Source organism: Mytilus edulis, chromosome 12 (assembly GCF_963676685.1).
Source record: "Mytilus edulis chromosome 12, xbMytEdul2.2, whole genome shotgun sequence".
NCBI lineage: Eukaryota > Metazoa > Mollusca > Bivalvia > Mytilida > Mytilidae > Mytilus > Mytilus edulis.
The window spans coordinates 23964818-23980256 of record NC_092355.1 but is presented as its reverse complement, the minus strand read 5'-3'; the positions used below and the strand labels follow the sequence as shown (position 1 = coordinate 23980256).

At 31.8% G+C, this 15439-nt stretch overlaps 1 protein-coding gene across 1 annotated transcript; it reads left to right on the top strand.

Moving 5' to 3' along the window:
* Window positions 1-5564: 5564 nt before the first annotated feature.
* On the top strand, window positions 5565-13941 carry LOC139497519 (uncharacterized). The gene is made up of 5 exons (XM_071285746.1): window positions 5565-5679; window positions 6621-6709; window positions 7009-7132; window positions 13184-13335; window positions 13858-13941. The coding sequence occupies exons 2-5, from the start codon at window positions 6626-6628 to the stop codon at window positions 13939-13941; spliced, it is 444 nt and encodes a 147-aa protein (XP_071141847.1). The 5' UTR covers window positions 5565-5679; window positions 6621-6625.
* The last annotated feature ends 1498 nt before the right edge of the window (window positions 13942-15439 follow it).

Here is a 15439-nt window from a genome sequence, read left to right as displayed (position 1 = left end):
TAAATATGATTTATGGTGTGTTTAATACTTCAATATATCTATATATGTATAAAAAATATTTTAAAACTTACAGCGGGATACTACTGTTGCCTTTATTTATTCGACCCTTATTTCATTGTTTTGTATCTACATAGTGTCATATATAAGTGTATTCGTTCAGTGTATGTTCACTTGTGTTTATATTCTTTTGGTTGAGTTGGGCCATTTCAATTGATATTTATAGTGTGTCTTTCTATGTTGTGATGTTGCACTATTTGTTCAGGTTAGGATGGATGTTTACGCCTATTGAAACTTTCAAACCCGCTGCATTTGTTTGCACCTGTATTAAGTCAGGAATTTATTGTTTAGTAGTTGTCTTTTGTTGATGTGGTTCATAAGAGTTTCTGGATTTTTGTTTTTTATATAGATTAGACCGATGGGTTTCCCTTTTGTATGGTTTTACAACAGTAATATTTTGAGCCTTTTAATAGCGTGATGTTCGGTGTGATTCACAACTCTGTGCTGTAGGCCGTACTATGACCTATGACCTATAATGGTTTACTTTTAGAAATTGTGACCTTGGTGGAGAGTTGTCTTATTATCACTTATACAACATCTTCTTATATATAATTGATACAAATGTCCGCACCAGTTTTCGATTAATTAGTCACTTCTTTCTTATATTATATCAAGATAGGTGCATAATAAGTCAAAAATATAACAACCCAACAACTTAAAAAAAACAATGGCATGTAGATGTCAATGCATGGTCATCGACAACAATTAACTAGACATTTGAAACTGAAGTTAGTGGGTTTTTATTTCATGTTGACGACCTCATTGTCACTTTTAGATGATCAAAGAACAGCAATACAAGTAGTGTATCTATGATTTACTGTTTTGCATGCTTATATAAGGGCAAATTTTTTCACAGAGCAGGAACCAGCCCGACCACAGAGCAGGAAACAGCTCAAGGCCACCAATAGGTCTTCATCACAGTGAGAAAATTCCGTATCCTGATTAGGGCTTAACATAACTTTTAAACATATAAATGAAATAAAAATATTGCCGAGGGATTAAACATATTTGGTTTTAATGTTTAAGATGATTAGTGAAAAAAAGTAACAATACCTCTTCTAAACAATATCTACGTTACTCCATTATATGCAAGACTTTTAATCAAAACAAAGAGGACTAATACAAATAGATACGTATTAAGATATGTCAGCAGTCTCAATTTTTGTTAAAGATTAAAAACGCTCAAATTTTTTGGCAGGCATATACACGTTGGGGATAAACAAGTATCAAAACATGACAGAAGAATAATAGTTGGTACATTAAGCAAGTATAGAAAAAAAACAACACTTATCTACCATTCTGATATTTCAGACGACCAAATTTCAACACAAATCAAATATACTTAATGTAAATAAGTAAAACTTATAACAAATTTTTATTGCTATATATTTCTTTAGGTTTAAAATTATACTTAATTGGTTCTACCTATGTGTAAGCTGTATACATCTTAACCTACACTAGTTTGCCATAAAACTATGTTTGCTCACGAATTATAGAACGTCTCACATTCCGAATATGCAACGAGCTCAGCACTTACCTATCCCAAACCTCTTATGTGATAAATGTCAAATATGACCCCCCCCACCCTTTCCCTCAATAAATTAAGTATATAATCTATATAAACATTTCTGCTGTGCATGTTCATGCATGTCCATATATGTATTTGCAAACTGTTCACTAACTTACTTTTTTTATTGTCACTAATTAGTAACACCTTGCTCAAGCAATCCCTGCCTCCATACTGGAGAGTGTACCCTAGGACTGAAGTCGTCAGACTATCTTTGTTCTTGTCCAGCAGGTTTTGCAGGTGCAAATTGTCAAGGCAATGACTTAAACATGATAATAACTATCATTGAATCAAATCAGATTATGGTGCTATTTAAGCATACTTTATAATGACGCAAGTGTTTAATGTCGAAAATATATCGTGATACATTTTACTGGGGAAGAAAATGCCATATACTGTCTATATTGTCGAGCTACCTTGTTTAAAACTGTTATGGTAGATTTTGTTTGCTCATGAAATGTATTGTATAGCTTATTAATCCTTTATTGTAAGCATGTATGCATGTAATGGTTTCCTCTGTTTTAAATACTTAGAAACTCTAGTTAATGGTTAAAGGTTGGGTACATTCTCAGAGTTGGAACCGAAAATGTTGTATCATACACACTTAATGAAGAATTGTTATAAAATTAAACGTTATAAGAATGCATTCAGAACTTGTTTCTTTCAATCAAACATGTTAGGCACTTGTGAAAGGCAATTGTTTTGGATTAATAAAATAGGTTTGTATTTTATTTTTTTTTTTAATTATAAAAATAACAAATGCATTTTTCAAAACTTCTATAATTGACTTTTTGGCTATTTCCATTTATAGCGTCGTTCATAATATAACTGAATGGAATTTGGCGTTAGATGATTACATATCTGTTTCTTTGAGTCAGAACACGTCTTTATTTTAAAAACAAAGTAAAAAGTTATATCAAAACTAATTTGCGTTCCTGGGGAGGGATTCTTGTGTGTGTTATTTCAAAGTTGAAGAGCATTTGGGGACTCAAATTTCCAAATAGTTAGTGCCAAAAAAAAAATATTGAAAAAAAAAATATTGAAAAAAAATTTGATATTCATGTCAATACCGAAGAGAAGACTACTGGACTGGTGATACTCTCATATCCCCACAACAAATACAACCAAACTTTGACAAGCATTTTTCTTACTGTTTTAATCTTATTCTTATTCGTACAAAAGAGAAGATTAGAAGATAACCATATTAACCCCAGTCAACCATTGGCTTCAATTTTTCTATACAATACTAGTGAATAAAAATATAAAGGCATCACATTACAGCTTTATAATGATATTTGAAGTTGTTTGTGTGTTCGATATATCGTTACATCATCATATATGGTTTTCAGAGATTCCTTATCTAGATTTAAAAGTTAAAACACAACAACTATTTATAGATAAATAGGTTTAAAAGATAAGCTCTCTCTTAACCTCTTCTACTACACTGGCCGTTTTAAAATACATTGACTCTAATATTTTAAATCTGGTTTAAAAAAATAAAATAAATACATCATAATTGTGTGCGTCCAAAGTGTATTTCTGAATTTGTCTTCCTCAGCAACACTTGAATTGTAACAGTGCGTAAAATCTTTGTAACGTTTGCAGATTATAAGACATATCCAGACCTAAACATTATAGCCAAATTCATTTCATGTGAACTCTGCTTTGTTCATTAGTATAGATTTCAATAGGCTAAACTTTATTGTTAAAAATATTTTGGAAATGCACATAACATCGAACAATTTACTGTCAGTGGTATTTTACATCATTTTACAAAATACTTGGCAATAAAAGTAATGTTACATGATAACCTTCATGGTGTTTTAGATTGGTATTTGATCAGGTGCTGTAAAGATGAGATATCCTTATATAGTGTGTACTATACCCTTCAATTTAGATATCAATGACAAAACAGACAAGATAACAAGATAAAATAGTTGTAGTTCAATGCAAATAATCAGCAACTATATTAAGCTTGATAGATGCAGGAAGAGAAGAATATACATGATATATAAGAGTATTGTAAAAGACTTGGAATTTTTCATCGATGTTATATTTGGCTTGACCTTTCGTTCTGAATTGAATCTAACCAGTCTTCAATCATATAAAGAATTTTATATAACCGGAAATATTTATTAGAAACAATAAATGTATTCGTACTGTTCATAAGTATATTGTTTTAAAGAAGGTGTATATCATTTAAACATAGCAGTATGTATCTATTTATTTCAAAGTAACACCTTGTTCAAGTGACCCATGTCAGAACAGTGGTAAATGCACATACAGCATCAACAGTTCACAACCAGCATGTGAATGTCCAGATGGATATTCTGGACATAATTGTCAAGGTAATAGCAATTACATAATGACTAAACGTACGTTTATGGAATATGTTTTAACTCATTTCCCACATTGAATATTCACATTTTATATATGTAGGACTCTAAGATCATGGTAATCCGAATCCAAATGGTCACACTGAAGTGTGAAAGTTGGGCGCTGCAGTAATTGTTGATAGATACACCGAAGTGCGTTGGTAGTAACATTGAAGTGCGATGGATAACATAGCATATATTTTCTATGTTTTTCATATTCTTATGTCGATATGAAAGTCTTTTTGTTTCTAGAAGCAGTTTTCCATGTGTGTAGGTAAACCACTGAGAATATCGCGATAAATAGTAATTACATTTCGTATTATCATAACTAAAACGTTGCTGTTTTTTTGGTAAATAGGCTTCGACAAAGAAAAGCAACGCTCACACAGGTGTTCAAAAGTATCAACTTTAGACGCTATATGCTTATAGTTTTAATTTACACCATTGCTAGTTTTAAATACTGAAAAAAGAAGAATCTACTTGAAATTCAAGTATTATTTGCTTTCTTTACAACGACGCAAAATAGCAGCTAATACATTCTGCAGTTGTTAATGCACGGAATAATTGTATGGTCTACGTCTTGTTGTTTAATACAATTGCAGGAAATAAACGATTCTTTGTCAGGAAAAGAAATTCTTTTATAGTCTCTCTTTCATAGTTTCATCCGTTTTTGTTTGTTACCTTGATTTGTCTCCTTCTTATTAATTTGAACATCTGTAAACTAATTTTGCTTAAAATAACAAATTGCTTCCATCAAGATAAAACACGAATTTATGTAAGAAAACGAATCGAATATCGCTTCAATAAATCTGACTTTAGTGTTTAACAATCCTATTATCCTTAATTCTATTTCGTGCCTCATTTTTCCCATTTCATATATATGTAGACAGTGTACTGGTGGACATTTTTCAGAACAAAAGTTTCCGTTTGACTCGCCTACCTATTTATTTTGATATTACGTTTTGGTTGTATGTCTACATTGTTTGGATTGTACTCAAGTAAATGAACCAGTACATTTTTCTACCAATTTTACCTTCAATCCTAGTTTGTTAATTTCATGGTGTCTAAATGTTTTTGAAGTGACTCCTTGCACTAACTTGAAGTGTGACAACGAAGGTACTTGTCTTATAACTGGGAACACATCGGTCTGTGAATGTCCAGCAGGGATGTCTGGAGAATTGTGTCAGAGTAAGTATTTTACATTCTGGCCAATTTATTTTTTTCAAGGTTTTAGTGCCTTATTTTATCTTAACAAAACGAGTTAAAAACAACACATGGTAACTAGGTTTAAGATGAAAATTACAGTTTCGACTTGAAGCTGAAATTTTGCCAATATTATGATATGGTGTGAATTATTTAACCAATAGTGGTTGAATGACGAGTGCTTCAAAAAACATCCATTGAGTATGATCATTGAAAATATAAATGTTACATGTTTATTACCTCATTTTAATTATTTTTTTACAAAATTGCGAACCATTGATTGCTACAGTTGCATAACAATATACTTGTGGTGATAACCTACCACATGTTTTGGAAATAACCATAATTCTATCTTGTATCATTTTGCAGTTACTCCTTGCACTTATTCGCCGTGTCAAAATCATGGCAAGTGTAGTGTTTCGGGATCCGGATACCAATGTTTTTGTGTAGACTGGTTTTCGGGGGAAAACTGTACTAGTAAGTCTAATACTTCATTTGTTTGATTTTGTGTTCATCAATATTCAAAAATTACTTTAAGTTTGAAGTTTTACGTGCAACTAAAACTAGATAACCATTTACTTGAAAAGGTGTCTTGTGAAAGAAGATATTCATCAGACAAACTATGAAGCATCGGTTATTTCATACAACTTGTCAATTGTTAAATAATTTATATCTTTAAACCCCCAGTAACTGAGTGGGAAATATACTGACATTTTGTTCTCCGTTCGTTTGTCAATAAATTTCGACACATTTGTCCTATCTTCTGTAATGATGATATACTTTTTAGATAATATATGACGCTATTATGGTGAATTGTACCGTGTAATTGATTTTCAGATCTTCAGGGTGTCATTCCTGTGATATGATAACTTGAATGCCAATGATACATATTGAAAGATCAAAAGTTGAAGATTTCTTACGATTTTCGAGTTTTACGGGTAATACATTTTCTTAAAATGATAATCATAACTCGAGTGCTGTATAATGTACTAGTGGTATTCTCAAGGCATAAACATGAAGCAGGTGTGGAATCAATATCGCGGATTTTAAAGATTCATACAGATGTCATATAGTACAGCTGGCATGCATTTCATCTACACACAAACAAAACTAATAAGTAGTGATATACTAGTATAAGATTTTATGTAATTCTACAAATTGATACATCTTTTACATATTAAAGGTAGATATTATTTACCCTCGGATTGTTTCTGTTGCTAAAACAAACTCATTGTCTACCCTTAAAATCGAAGCATGATTTAAGAGGACAGATATATTTAAAAGCATTTTGTTAATTTTCTATATCATTTTCGTTATTTGACAAATGTTTTTAATTCTTACTAAATGCTATGTATTTAAACTACATTCATACTTATTCAATATCAATTCTCAGTAATAAATATTAAATTTCTTTTTAGACTACATGTGCGATTTTGAAACAACTGACGTGCAATCTTGTGTGTTAGAACAAGAATATTTTAATAGTTACGTGTGGCAACGAACTTCTGTAAGTAATTCGGTTGACACTTTTTTCGTTTTTTTTTATAACATTTAGATAGCTTCGGCATATGTTGATATATATTTGTTTGTCGCTATCCGTATAGAATGATAATTTTATTATAAAATGAAACAAGTGGCAGAAGCACAATAACAAAGTTCCTAACAAATGCAGGCATACCAATTATATGAGATAATTGCTCTTATGTTTTAAATAATAAATATACTATGTATCATATCAAATATCTACCCGGATCGTACGATGTTAACCATGACAAATGAATTACAAATATATCAATTTGTTTTCAGGGTAATAACTTAGCTGGATATGGACCACATGGAGCTGCTGATGGTACATACTATTACTTATTATCAGCTGGTTATCTTCCACCTGTCTCTACTGTAAGATTAGTATCCAGGAATATTATTTTAGGTAAGAATTCCTTAAAAGTACTAGTTTGTCATCGCTATACATGTCCCATGTTTGGAATCTATGTGGTTATCTTTATAATATCATATTTTTATTGGCTAATACGATAGTGTTAATGTACTCTATCACATGGCTGAGTGGGAAACATTTTTTGGAATGTCACCCTCTCGTTCAGACCAATCAAAAATCGATAATTTGAAGAACAATGATTTGAATTTACATCAAGTTATTGAAGTCAATGCTCAAGTTCTAGTTTTGGCTCAGATTCTATTATTTGACTGTCAAAATTAAAAAAATAACACATCTTGCTTCACTTCTCTTGATTTTTTATAATACCGGTAACCTTGTTATGTACGTGACGTCAAGGAAAATCCTTTAGAATAAAATTCATCTGTAAAAGACGATAACGATATGACATTCAGTATAATAAATTAAATAACATATAGCTGAGAGGGTGATAGGGCAGATGGGTACCCCTCTAGAAAGCATTGTCAACCTTGGCTTCGCTGCGGTGACAATGTTTTCTCGAGGTAACAATCTGCTCGATCATCCTCTCAGCTATGTGTTATTTATATAGTATTTTGTAAATACAGGAATTTGCTAATATTCTGTTTTAAATATAGACGCAACGGTATTGATTAGGCGTGATTTGTCACTGTTAAAATTTAAGACACTGGTTTTACAAAAAGGGAGCAAAAAGGGAGCAAATATAAACAACTTTTCCTCACAACATCTTTTACAATAGTACCCATAGTACCAAATATGAATTAATATGATTAAACGGGATACAAAAAATATTGATATGTTATATTTTATTGATTTATTGATATTTTGATCCAGATGGAAATATTTGCAAATATATGCAAATCAAAAATCATAAGATTTACAATCTTCACAAAATTTGTTATCAAGAATTATCTCTAATTATCTGTTTATCTGTAAATTAAAAAAACATCATTGAAACCCCCATATCAAATTAAATTTAAACTCATCAGTAGGAGTAACAGCTGATCTGCAATATCTAGTTGAAGTTTCGTTCATTGACTCCGTATAGTAAGATCACGAAGGTAAAGAAACTTCCTGAGGTACACAAGTATATATAAAAAGGCGTCAATCATATTTCTCCTATACGCTGGCATGGTCTTTCGCCTTTTTTATTTTGAATTCATTCTCTTCTGTTAACAGCATTTTTGTTTGAGTTGATGTTTTTAAAAGGTTGTCGTTTGGAAGCATAAAGAAAGTCGTCATGAATCAAAAAGTTCGCCTTCATACTATATGAATTTGCTTAAAAATACAGTATAAGCTACGTTAAAACAAAATGTTACATCTAGATTTTCTTCATTGTCAATTTTTACAAAAAATGTGAGCTTCTAGGTAAAAAAAATAGGTAGATTATAAAACAAAATACTAACTCATAACGAACAGATGATACAAAAATTGTCTACTTTGTCGGACTTTATATGCAAATATTTTTGATTTTATTGGAATAAGGTTCATGAACACGTACACAAACAATAATTGTTATTATAATAGGTTTTATTGTAGAAACAGCGGTCGGTAATTTATTTTTTTACAGAGAAGCAAGCTATGTTTGTAGTAAGTTTGTCTTTCGTTAATATGTTTATGAACGGTAATAACAAAAACACTGCATCCCACCTAAAATCTGAATTTTTCAATAGACATTTAAAATTCATCCGAGTACTCTCGAGAATAAATGTGGAGGTTAAAAGTAGGATATTTTCGCTAATATAAACAAATACGTCTGTGCAGCCATAACTTTTAATAACAACTCAAAGAGCCCACGGCGACGTCACTGAAGTCGCCAAAGTCGCCAATGGTATCTTAAATTTCACTTTAACTGTCCATATTTGTAAATAAATCAAATTAAAAAAGTATCTATCTCCATGAATGAACTAAATTGAATTAACTAAGTTCTTGTTCACATAAATGAAAAATTGAATTAACTTCGAAAGTCCTTTTTAAAATTGTTAAAGTTCTAGTCTTCTTCATCATTTTCGTCTATGATTGGTAATTTGTACGCTTCCGTAACTTCTTCCGGACCTTGGCACTTGCTAATCGTCTAGATTGAGTACTTCTGTGTGTTGTGTTTAGAGAGGTTTTTATATCGTGTTCCTCTGGTTTGTGCGTAACGAGAATGCTTAATATGTTGGTACATATCAATGCGTGTTCGCTTTTGTCCCTTATTGAACCGGAAAGTAAGAAACCTAACTTTGCCTTTACGGCGGTTGGACCATTTCCTCTTACGACTTCATTCTCGACTGAGCCCCAGTAGTAGTCTGCTCCGACTAATAACGATATTTCGAAAGACTCTTCCTGTGTTACTGGATGTGCTAACTTAAGTCCCCGTAAATAATTCAGTCCTCTGTTGATGTGGCGAATATTGTTCTGCAAAGGTACGGCAATCATTGGTACAATTAGAACGTGTATCTGTATTTTCTGTCCTGCATTTGATTCTACGAACACTGTTGATTTATCTAAATGTCGTACGTATTTGTTTCTATCTCCAAATGACGATAATTGTAGAATTTCAATTCCCTCTGTATGTAAATTAAGTTTTCTTGCTAAATCTTCGGTCACAAATGATCGCTGTGATCCCTCGTCAAAAAATATATCGGTATCTATACATAAGTTGTCTGACCATACTGGTGCTACAGCAGTTTTCAAAAGTACATGCGTGCGTACGTCATTTGACGAGGAGTGTAGAATTGTAGTGTCCTCTTCTTTCTGATTTGAATCATTTACAATATTTACAGATGTCTGATGAAAATTTGGTGAGTTCTGTAAATGTCCATTGCTAATAGGAAAATTCGTATTCTGTGGGCTGTCATTTGCATTTTGTTGGATATGTCTGCTGGTGTCATTATCATGGACAATGTTGCTGTTAAATGGGTTATCGGTACACAGACTTGTGTGATGTCTTTTATTGCAAATGCGGCAAAACTGAATAACATTCGTGTATACGGTGTGTACCTAGACAGTTGAAACACAATTGTTCGCTTTTTACAATATCCATGCGTGTTTCTAGATTAGATACATTCGTGCAATGCGTGTAAATCGTGACAGAATACACACGGTTTATATTGCAAATTCTGGTGTGTATGTCTCGTATCTAGAGTTTGGTTTGGTGGTTTTATCAATTTTGTCCCGGTAAAGAAAGACGATGCACTTGGTAAATTGTTAGAAGTTTCAGTGTCTTGTCCCGCGTCAATTATGTTTATTTCTTTGCAAATACTTTTCCGGAGGTCTCGTAATAACCAGTTTTCTGTTCCATGTTCACGGGCAAGGTTTTTTTAATTTCTCCCAGTAACTTACTCAAAATGATTGGCACAAGTAATGTTCCATAAAAATCTTGTGATTGGCCTAAAGATTCTAGCCTCTTACGTAAGTTGTAATTTGATCATAAAAGTGTCTCAAACTGACAAGATTATTTCTTGGCGGTGTAATTTCTAATAAAGCTTACATGTACGCTTGTGTAATTTTGTGTGTTTGCCCGAATCTCTCCTTCAACAAAACAATGGCGTCTGCGTAGTTTGCATTAGTAAGCGGAAAACCTGCTATGGTGCGTAATGCTTCATTTTGTAATTGTGCTTTGAGGTAATTAAATTTCTGGACATCGGTCAATGAAGGGTTTAAATGTATCGCGCATTCATACGAATCCCAGAAAGTTTGCCACTCTAATATGTTCCCTGTGAATATCGTAAGTGTGAGTTTGGGTAAGTAATGATTCTGACTGCTTGCGGACGTATACGGATTTATATTAGTACTCACTGTATTATTAGCTTGAGAGAACGGATTTTGGAACGGCTGCGTGCATGAATTTTCTGTGAGGTTTGCTGTGACGAACGGTTGATGTTCAACATTTAGTATTTGTGATGAAGTTTCGCTCTGACGTGACTGTGATGCGGTATGCGTATCTTGAATAAAATTTCGTATGTGTCTGATTTTTGTTTCTAAATTTATGCAATACTCATCTGAGTGTAGGATTTCATCTTCTATATCTTCTGCTTCCGTTAGGTTAAGTATCTGTTCGTTCAAGTTGTTCAATAACTTTTGCTTCTGGATAAGGTTGTCAAATGTTGCGGTTAATTCTTCTGGATCGAAATCTATATCATGCTTAGCTGCATCTATCTTTCGAATGAGTTTAGTAACAGCACTTCTGTTCCCGGATCGTATCGACTTGAGCTTCTTTAAATCCTGGTCACGGCACCATAAATGTGGAGGTTAAAAGTAGGTTATTTTTGCTAATATAAACATATACGTCTGTTTAAAGAGCCCACGGCGACGTCACTGAAGTTGCCAACGTCGCCAATGGTAATGTACAAACTTAGGAACGTCGTAATCCCGCGGTAGATACACCTCAACGGATTCAATTTCGTAGATTCATTTAAGTTTTCTTACATTCGTGTGTTAGGTGGTTATGTACTAGTACTTTGATGAGCAAGTTTTATGAAGGAAAAGGATTTTGGCGCACCATCAAGAACAATTGATCGGAACATCGATAAAAAATATCGAAAACAAAAGTTTTTTTCTGTTTATAGCTTCAATTCACTCAAGTTGTGTTGCCTCGTGATAATTCAACAAATGTAAATGATATGGATTCAAACAACTTACGTATATGTATTCAAATATTGAATTTTTTTCCACATTTGAGGATTTCTACAATAATTTGTTCAACTTTTATCTGCACAAGAATTTCCTAAACCTTTTGTATAGCTACCGACACTTTCTATAATTAATCAAAAACGGAAAATGTAAACAAAAATCGATAATGTATTGATAAATGCACGATCGTAATGGATTATCGTTCATGTGAATGATTCTTTTATTAATGTAAGATCTTTGTTGTTCACGATCGTAATGACTGATCTGTCACGTCAGTGTTTTTGATTCGATGACAATGTTGGTATTTTATCACTCCACGGATTCTTAAAATCCGGGATGCATTTAACGTCCGAATTTAAAATAGCAATAACAAAAATACTTAAAACAATTAAATTTTAAACGTTATCCTATCTCTTGTTTGTTTTGTGTTCATTTTCGTTGTAAGGTCCCATATATTGGTCTATAATTTAATTCCCCGCGTTCCTAACTAAATTATTTCATTCATTGTTAGAGATTCAAATGCATGTCCTAATAAAAGAAAACCCCTGATATCCCATGGATGCTTTCATATTTTATTTTTATTGTTTTGTGCATCCATCAAGTAATGACTTTTTCCATTTAAATTGTTTTATGGTGTGTCATTTTGTTACCTTTTATAACTTCTTATGCGGTATGCTAATTGTTCAATGCCGTTGAAATTAGTTGAAAAGAAGGCTGACCTCATTAGATCGATACAAATCTAAATCATCAAACAAAAACAAAGACCGCAATTGGCAGGGTTTTTATCTACCCATCATCCCTTACAACAACAAAAAGAACAGATCTGAGAGTTCACTCAGTTACTGACAGCTAGTTCAAAGCCAACAGCAACTTATAAAAAAAATATGCATCAAAGGCTAAAATATCAATCAGTACTCATCCAACATCCAACGAATTAAGTACAAATAGGACATTAACAGTCAGAGAAAATACTGACTTGTGCAATGTCAGAATATATGTAACGACAGATTGTAGTACCATGAAAGTAAATATGATATATATTATAGTTTTAATTAACTAATAATAAATATAATATTTATAGCAATAAATCAATATCCAAAGATTTAACTACAGTGTTGAACTTGTAACCTTTTATAATTAGTTTATTTCTAGGATTGATAACTTTAGATATACTCATATCATTTATAAACAGTTTATTAATGGGTGTCACTAAAGGTGCAGAAAATATCAAAGTTCCCCCCACGAATCGTTTGCGTTTATTTTGCTAAATCTTAACCATTTTGTATTGTTTTCTTATTTTTTTCAATTTTTTGTTCGTTTGGTGATGGAGTAATGTTTCAGTCTGACTCATTCTTTTCCTTTGCCCGGATGTTCGTTTTGTTTGATATTTTACTTGTTTTTTATTTGATCATTATTTTTATTTGTTTGCAGAATCTCATAAATGCTTAACATTCAAGTACCACTCATATGGGCTTCGTCTTAGAGTTTATACAAACAAATATTTGAAGCAAAGCTTGTTCAGTTATACAAATATGAAAGAGTGGCAGCTTGTTAGCATTCAGATTCCCATTGACACTAACAAGGTAGGTAAAGATATTTTGTATAATATTGCAGATGTTAATTCTGCCAAATTTCACTATTTCTGGTTAGCAAATTTAATCATTAAATACACGCAGATATGAGTACATATAGTGTTAATCAAGCAAACAAACAATAGGCAGAAGATATACCAAATTATACAAATGTAATGAAGAGGGAATCAAACATTCATCGAAGAAAATATTATTACTTGAACGAAACAAATATAAAAAAAACTTCAATTATGATAGAATGGACAGAATGAGACACATATAAATGAACACTTAAAGTACGAAATGTTGAGAGCTGTAGGGTGAACAAATTACTTCGGAATAGGAAATGATCCCGAGGAAATATACAGTACATATTCTTCTTTGTATTTGACACGTCTACCTATGGTTTGTTGTCAACTCATCTGTGAAAATATTAAGACAGTTCAAAGATTTCAATGATCTGTTCACATTTGCTTTACAAAAACTAATATAATTTCACTGTAATATATTTTAACCATTTCTTGTGTTTTCCAGATAACATTTGAGGGAACATTGGGATATACTTCTTATAACAACCCATATGTTTCCTTAGACAGTGTGAATATAACAGATTGTTGAATCTAAAAACAACCAGGACAGCATTTAACTTTTCAATGTGATAAATTTTAAATATTAAGTATGAGGAAAAACTGATTCAAAATTGAAAACAAAATAGTTAAATCAGACAACAACAATAATTTATCGTGTATGCATGCAGCATCTGGCTATTTTATGTTAACAACTTACAGAGTACGCATATTAAAGCTATATAACTTGGTATTAAAGTAGATAAATGGACATGGAAACAGAATGATATCATTTAAAAGACTTTTCACGGACATTTGTATTTTGTTGAATACATCTATTGAAGAGCTGATATTCTTATTTGATAAATTGTTTGTGAAATTAATGAAATAAAGATTATAACATTGGTTGATTGATAAACTGTGAGGAGTGAAAATATGACGAGCATTATATAAAATACGTTTTTGGCCCAATAGATATTTGTTGTGTTATCAATATGAACATGATTGGTTTCAATTAATTCCAATTAAAATTTCACCAAATATTTTAGAAATCTACGATTGAAATATAGGTAAAAGTAAGAGAACCTAAATATACTCATTTTTCATAACCATTGAATATCCTCACAAAAATATACCAGTTGCATGAAACGGAAAAGGTAATTTGAATTCAAAATCGTTCAAGAAATAAGAGTTATTAGTGTTTTAGGTTAAACAGGTCATTTACTAAAGATTGTTTTTGAAGGGCGTGGATGGAGAAATATTTTCCGCAATTCTTTATACTAGTACTCAGTCATATAATACATACAATGTTATCAACTGAATTATGTCAAGCATTAAGGGATACATGAAGATGGCCTTAGACAGATTTGTAATGACTTTTAAACAAAATTATTTGACCCTTCAACTGGTTTGATTCGAGCGCAATGAACTTATGTAGAGGAAAAGCGAATCTGACGAAACTGATTTCAACCTGGTCTATAAAATAAGTTTTTGAATATGGATGTAATTGACCATACGGATTATCGAAATGTACAGGCACATTATCACATCGGTAATATCAAAAGTTTTAAAATATAGTACCCACTGAACATGTGACACGAGAATGGTGCATTTAGAAGTCGATCGTTAAATGTAATTATAGATCCTTAATGATTTGGAAAGATAGAGGGTTTTTCTATGTTACAATCTCATCGAACGGAGGTAGTAATCCAGAAACTATCAAAAGTTGACAGAACATAAATAGTATGTTTATGACGACGTGGTGTTTATTCTCTATTCGACTGTGAAAACCAAATTCAGTCGGGTAGAATTTATGACACAGAAATATTTGATAAAATAGCGATATTACAAATTTACATAATTGACTTTGGTTGTCACATCTGGTTTACAAACATTTTGTTTGGTGATCTAATATAATCATTGCCAACTTTTGGATATAGAGCATTTGGGATTCTAAGTTGCGATCAAGGATTTGAAATCAGACAAATTGTAAAATCGTAATTTTTGACGATTTATCCAAATTATAATCACTTTAAAGCCTATAATGTACT